At 30.7% G+C, this 7,966-nt stretch overlaps 1 protein-coding gene across 1 annotated transcript; it reads left to right on the top strand.

Moving 5' to 3' along the window:
* The first annotated feature begins 2,244 nt into the window (after positions 1–2,244).
* Positions 2,245–4,104, top strand: LOC131030094 (SKP1-like protein 1B). Its single transcript, XM_057960773.2, is given in 3 exon segments — positions 2,245–2,396; positions 2,399–2,547; positions 3,855–4,104. Coding segments are annotated over 3 exon segments (474 nt in total). The 5' UTR covers position 2,245; the 3' UTR covers positions 4,029–4,104.
* The last annotated feature ends 3,862 nt before the right edge of the window (positions 4,105–7,966 follow it).

The following is a 7,966-nucleotide window of genomic DNA, read 5'->3' on the forward strand; positions in this document are numbered from 1 at the left end:
TATGACCCCTTATAGCATCCTAGTGTGTATAATGTATCCCTTAGGCACCAATTTCACCCCATAGGTCCCAAAAGTGTCCTAAGGGGTCATATGTGGTCCTAAGGGATCATGCATGCATTCTAACACATGTGTGGCCTGTTAGGAACACATATGACCCCTTCTATCATGCTAGCATGTATAGTGTACCACTTAGGTCCCAATTTGACCCCATAGGACCCAATGATTTCCTAAGGGGTCATGTTTGGTCCTAAGGGGTCCCTTATAGCATCCTAGTGTGTATAATGTACCCCTTAGGACCCCTTTTGACCCCGTAGGACCCAATAGTTTCTTAAGGTATCATATGTGGTCCTAAGGGGGTGCACATGTGTTCTAACACATGTGTGACCCCTTGGGAGCACATATGACCCGTTGTAGCATCCTAGTTTATATAACATACCCCTTATGACCCAATAGTATGCACAAAGTACACACTAGGATGCAATAAGGTGTCATATGTGGTCTTAAGGGGTCATATATAATCTTCACTTTGTCCCAGAGGATTATCAAATTTAAGTTAAGACATTTTTATGTATCAAAATAATTTATTTCATTTAAATTGATAAATTTATTGTTATAAATATAAATAATAATAAAAAATTATAATATATATAATTAATTAAATAATATTATTAAATAAACAAAATATTTATATAATAATAAAATAAAGGCCACATAATAAAACAAAATTCATGGTTTGATTAAATAAAAAAAAAACTCTTTGGTTTGCAATATCTTTGTGACTTGAATGGACATTAGATATGGTTGGGAGTCTACAGCCCTCTCCATACACTAGATCAACAACACCTAGTTTTAAAGAATATGCATTCCCCAACTTATCCCAAACCCTGTTGGTGGTGGCCTCTCTTGAAAAATTGAGAACCAATGAATCTAAATGATAAAGGCTAATCTAAATTTTATCATTATATTTCAAATGCATATAGAATCATAATTTTGAATTAAGATTCAGACAATATAAAATTATTTTTTAAACTTCAAGACAAAAAGACAATAAAAACAAAATAAAATTAATATATTAAATAATAAATTTATAGATAAATGTAATAAAAAAATTTAAATATATATAAATAAAAATTATGAAAAATAAAAAATCATTAAAATTAATCTCATATAAAATATTTATTTATTTATATATAAATATATTTAAATACTCTCTTTAAATAAAAAATATTTATTTTAAAAAAAGCAGAAATATGCAAATTATTCTAATAAAATTATTAAACATCACTTTAATGTATCATGCACCATATTAACGTGGTCTCTACTAGATGCCAAATTCTCACACAATGTTAATATTTAAAAAATAGTTTAGAGGAAAATTACATTCCATTGAAGGAAAAACATTATGGACTTTTAGAACAACGAAAAACCCTTTAAACCTATAAAAATATACACGTTTTTTACCTATTTAAAAATATACACGTTTTTCACCTATTTAAAAATATACACGTTTTTCACCTATTTAAGAATATACATGCTGTTTGTCTGGTCAACAAAGAATTAATGAACGTAAAAAAACACAGGGTTAAAAGTTCTTAAATTATGTGGCAGTGTAAAAAATAGGGCAACCTTGATAAGAATATCGATAAATGGTTAAATGATGTTAGAGAATGTGTACGTACACATAAATTTTAATTTAATATAATTTGACATTTGATGATGTAATGAATTAAATGATTTAAAATGTCATATTAAAAAATTAATTGAATTTTACATTTACCGTTTATAATTTGATCAATAAAAAGCCAAAAAAAAAAAATTTAATATAATTATATTAAATAAAAAATAATTATAGATCATAAAAATTTTGTTTCAATTAATTGAAAAAATGAAGAATTATCCTTCAGAAACTTAAGAAAGATCAGCAGATTATTTAAAAAAATAAAAAAAGTTATCAATAATAAAACAAGCAAAAGCTAAGCCCAAGATTTTCTAACCAAACCAACCGCCGAGGTTAGGGTTAACCAAAAAGCTAAAGAAATAAAATAAATAAATAAAATTAAATTAAAAAACCAAAAAAAAACCGCCAAAGTAACTCACATGGCTATTTTTTATTCATATAAAAATGTACCCATCCCCAACAAATAAATACAGGGGTTAGCCGGTAATTTCCGATTATTACAGTGAGCCATATATTTGTTCTTTCTCTTGCTTGGATTTTTTTTCACTTTCCGTCCGCAAAGCATCCATGGCGAAGGAATTGAAAGTGATATTGAAGAGCTCAGACAATGAAACTCTCGAGTTTGATGCGGACGTGGCATTTGAATCTGAAACGATCAAGAATATGATTGAGGATACGGGCAGGGAGAGCGCCGTGCCCTTGCCGAATGTAAGCACTAAATCCTGGCCAAAGTAATCGAATATTGTAAGTATCATGTGGATGCCGCCAAGACCAGCGAAGAAAAGAGTGCTATTTCGGAGGAGGATGTGAAGAAGTGGGATCAGGAGTTCGTGAAGGTGGATCAAGATACTCTATTTGATCTTATACTGGTATGTATGATTTTCATCTTCCCTTTACCAGCGTGTTTAGATGCTGTTTTTGATGTATATCTTAGGGTTTCAGAAAGAAAATCGAACATTTTTAGGTTGTGAAGTTTGAGGGTAGAGATTAAGGTTCTCCGAAAATAGTATAGATACTTTGGCTTTAAAGCACACGGATTCCAATGGTTGATATGTATTAAACCGTAGGATAAATTTTGGTAGCTTGTGGTTGTTTCAGGTTTTCCTGTACTTGTAGTGTTTTTATTTTTGCTATGGTTCTGGTTAACCGGTTTTTGTGTTTTGGGACAAATTGAAGAAATTTCGTTTGTGGAATTTATGTGGCTTTGGAATGTCTTTAATGGTAGGATTTCCGGGACGAAGTTTTGCGCGATTTTGTTTTTTAAGTACATAAATTTTTTGTTTTGCCTGATTTTGTTTTGTAGGCTTTATTATGTGTATCCTATTTTAGTTTTGTAGGTTTCATATTTTAGTTTTGATGCTTCAGTTCATCCAGAAAATTTGACGCCATTTGTTTAAGGTTGTCCATAAAATTTGAAGCAATTTGTTTAAGCTCGTTAAGAAAATTTGAAGCTATTTGTTTAAGGTTGCCCAGAAAATGTAAAGCAAGTTTTTTCCACAAAGTTTGAAGCATTTTGCTTTGAGGTTGTCCACAAAATTTGAAGCTTTTTGTTTAAGGTTGTCCAAAGAATTTGAAGCTGTTTACGGAAAAATGGTAGCGTCGCCGATATTTTTCTGGATAAAACTAGCATTTGAATTACTATTGGTGAATGATTATTGAAGTTTTGACACCTTCAAATTGTTCAATGTGTGTAGCCAAGGTTTCTTCCGTAGAGTTTATTTCAGTTCCTTTATATTAACATTAAGACACTTCTTTTTATTAATCAGAACGTTAATGCACTTCTGTATTCTGGTAAACAATATCCATTTCTGAAAGACAGTTCAAAATGCTAATAGAAATGAACATGTATGTTCGTATAGTGCATGTTTTAGATCGATATCTGTAGTGCCATCTATAAAGTCTTAGTTCTGATTTTCTGTCTTCATGTGGTGCAAACATTAAAAGCGAGGGCAGCATCTGGAAAATCCGCCGTGTCTTTTGCATTACTGTGGGGGAGTTGCACCGTTCCCCCTCTTTCTATCATTGAGGATGTGTGTGTTTGCCTGAAGATGATAGGTTTAATTGCTAAATCATTCCCAGTATATATTTGCTGATATGCTTGTAGTAAACTTAATTTTCTCTATATGTATAAATTGCAAATAATGACTTCTTATGTATATTTCTTTGGTGTGAGCAGGCTGCCAACTATCTGAATACAAAGAATCTTCTGGACTTAACGTGCCAAACTGTAGCTGACATGATTAAGGGCAAAACCCCAGAAGAGATCTGGAAGACATTTAACATAAAAAATGACTTCACTCCTGAAGAGGAGGCAGAAGTCAGGCGTGAAAATCAATGGGCCTTTGAGTAAATCTGGAAGTTACTTTATATATAGTTGTGGCATAGGACTTGGTTTTCTTACCCGTACGTACTAAAAATGACTTATTCGGCTTTAAGATCTTGGAAATTTGATTACTAGTATTTGTCTGGTTTCTTGGATTTAAGTTGTATTAATAGCAGTTTTACAGGATAAGTTGACAATGTTCTAAGCGAAGAGGCTATGTGATGTTTTATTTTGATTGTTTTGTAACTAGCTTATATATATATATATATATCTAAAAAAAGTTGAGAGATATCCAGGCTTTCATTTATTAATTTATTAATTTTGAGTAAAATTTTGAAATAAAGCGTAGCATCGGCAGGTGCAATTGTAAAGAAATTAAATTATAAAATACAAATTATTATGGTCACCATATATTCATACAATTAAAGGCATGCAAAACAATGGTATATAATTTCCATACTTATTGGTTTCAATAAGAAGTTGTAGATCAAACTTTTCTAATTCGTAGATCAAACTTTTCTAATTCAATGGACTGTAGTATTTTGCCTTCAGGGTTTGTATAATGATACTTTCTCTCCCACAATTAATATGCATCCATTATTATTTACTGCTATCCTATAAATTCTCTTAGGTAAATCAATGTGAAAAGGAGACCATTTATATGTTTCTTCATTATCTATTTCTAATTTCCACATTTCATGATATTCTTTGTCAACCAACACTATGCAACTGTCACATCCAACTATTTCCCAAGATGTAGTAAAACTCTTCTAGTGAATCATAACATCAAAATAATTTTCATAAACTTTTGTTTGTACTTCATGAGAGTCAAATTCAGTAATTGGTGCATACTTTCTAGTAGTATCTGTTGGTGATGGAATTATCATCCAAGTTAATGTAGTGTAGTTGAATTCAACAATCTCACCATTGTTTGTATGATTTCTCATCCAGTAAAATCTTCCCTTACAACCAAAACCTCTTCCCAATGGATAGTATGAATTTTCAACATATATTTGATTCCATGAATCTGATTTTGACTCATAAATTTCAATATAGCATCGACCATTGCAGTTCTTACAGTATTGTCCAAGCAAGACTATTAGTTGATTAGTGGAGAAGACATAACTTGTCACCATAAAATTAGTACGTATTGTTGTTGCGATATCTCTTATAGAAGAAAGTTCAATCCAAGATGGAGTACTTGCATTTGATTTGTCATTTTGAACAACAATACATATTATTGGATATCATCTCTATGCATTTGCAATACTTTGGGAATTTTGTTGCAGGTACCCTATAGAAATCTGCATCACCTTCTATGACCCATGATTTTATCCTTGTTGATTCAAATAGAAAAAGTGCAATAAAAAGTTACTTTTTGGAGGAGAATTTTCTGAAAATATGTTTCCCAAAGCATCAGGTTTTGAAAGGATGTCTTTTCAACTCTTACATACAAATTTCATTCTTGACAAATGTCTGGTAGACAATTTTCTTATAATCATTATTCCGGTATGTCTTCCCACATGCTTTTGGGTTTTTTATCCTCCGTCAAACCTGCAATATGTTAACATATTCAAATGTTGTACAACATTTTTGTCAAAAATATAAAAAACATGATGGTTAGAGAACTTCAATTTTAATGGATGATATAAAAATTAAGATTAAAGTTAGATTAGTGGTAGTTTCAATGTTTAAGTTTTTAAAGTTAGATTGGTGTTACTTTCAATGTTCAATTACATGTATAGTTTGTAATGTTATATGATTTTAATATTTGTGGGTTTGAATAATAATTTATGGATCAAAGTATGTAAATATTTTATAAAAATTATAAAATATTTTTGAAAATATAGTAAATAGAGTTGCTTCTAAATGTTGTATTTTTTTTACCTCGTCTTTTTATTTTTCACTAATTAGTATTATTTTTTATGTAATGTTCTTTATATGAATTTACATATTGAGGAAACAAACATATAGAGTGGAAGAAAATATTGATGAGGCACTTTATAAATCACAACGTCTTAGTAAGGACTAGTACAATAGAATTTTGAAATTGTATTCTATTTTTCAAAATAAAAAATGAAAAAATATTGTTGCATGCATTAGATAATGGCTAGCATATTTACATTCTTTTGTGATATTAAATCCCAATTTATTGTAACCTTTAAACTTTATTTCTTGAATACTATCAAAAGTTAAAAAGAATACCTCTCAAATAGATCATTGAAATAAATAGTGTTTTAATTTTAAGATGAGAAGTATTGAATAACAAAAATTGAAGAAGTCAAATTTTTGAAAAATTCAACTAAAAGTAATGAGAACTTAAATCTCGCTTTTGGTACTTTATTCTATTTAAAGTCACTAACATTTGTAGTCTAGATAGCATTTAACAGAATCAAATCTTCAATTCTAGGATCGATGATGTCAAACCAATATAGGTTATCGAAGGTGCGTCGGTGGAGATGCCAGCTGCCAGTGTCTTGATTTCTTTTTTAGTAGAATTTACAAATTGTTTGTGTCCATTTTGGAATTTGTTCTCTGACAATCTTAGGTATGCATTCATAATATGGTATATTTAAAAAAACTCCTTGTGGGCCCCATCTATCTATGAGCTATTGATTCCATATACTGTCTGATTGAGATGCAAATTGCATACGAAATAGCTATTCATGATAGTGTAGGTTTAATAGGCCAATAGTACTCATTTGTGGTCCTCTAAGAATTGTTGTTAAATACAGCGTCCCATTTTCTCGGAATATAGTTTGATAATCAATTTCAGGTCTCATTGGAGGCGACTCAAACTAAACCTCTCCTGGAAACAAATGTACTTCGGTTGGATAAAACTTAAGTTAAAATTGTACTATTCCATGGTTGTATTGAACTTCGACTATTTCATAGTTGTATTGAACTTCGACTATTACATGGTTGTATTGAACTTCGACTATTTCATGGTTGTATTGAACTTCGACTATTTCATGGTTGTATTGAGCTTCGACTATTTCATGGTTCCATTGAGCTTCGACTATTTCATGGTTGTATTGAGCTTCAACTATTTCATGGTTGTTGGACTATGGCAAGAGCTAATTCTATTTAATTTTTCAAGATATTTCGACCATTATGTCGATAATTCATATTAACAAGAGCTATTGAACTGCATAATGGCAAGAGCTAATTCTAATTAATTTTTCAAGATATTTCGACCATGCCATTTCATGGTTGTCTAAGATTAGGGTTTATTTTGATTTAAGTTGAATGGTAAGGTTAAAATTTGTTTAGGAATAGGGTTCCATTTTGCTTTGTTTAGGGTTGGGTTATATTTACTGTTTAGGTTTAGGGTTTAATTTAAACTTTTGTTAGGTTTAAGTTTGTTCAATTTTCTTTCTAATGTTAAGGTTAGTATTGAACTTCAACTATTTCATGGTAGTATTGAACTTCGACTATTTCATGGTAGTATTGAACTTTGACTATTTCATGGTTGTATTTCACTTCGACTATTTCATGGTTGTATTGAACTTCGACCATTGAACTTCGACTATTTCATCTTTGTATTGAACTTCAACTATTTCATGGTTGTATTGAACTCTGACTATTTCATGGTTGTATTGAACTTCGACTATTTCATGGTTGTATTTCATGGTCGTATTGAACTTCGACTATTTCATGGTTGTATTGAACTTCGACTATCTCATGGTTGTATTGAACTTCGACTACTTCATGGTTGCATTGAACTTTGACTACTTCATGGGTGCATTGAACTTCGACTACTTCATGGTTGTATTGAACTTCAACTACTTCATGGTTGCATTGAACTTCAACTATTTCATGGTTGCATTGAACTTCAACTACTTCATGGTTGTATTGAACTTCGACTATTTCATGGTTGTATTGAATTTTGACTATTTCATGGTTGTATTGAACTTCGACTATTTCATGGTTGTATTGAACTTGGACTATTTCATGGTTGTATT

This window comes from Cryptomeria japonica, chromosome 7, assembly GCF_030272615.1.
Source record: "Cryptomeria japonica chromosome 7, Sugi_1.0, whole genome shotgun sequence".
Lineage (NCBI taxonomy): Eukaryota > Viridiplantae > Streptophyta > Pinopsida > Cupressales > Cupressaceae > Cryptomeria > Cryptomeria japonica.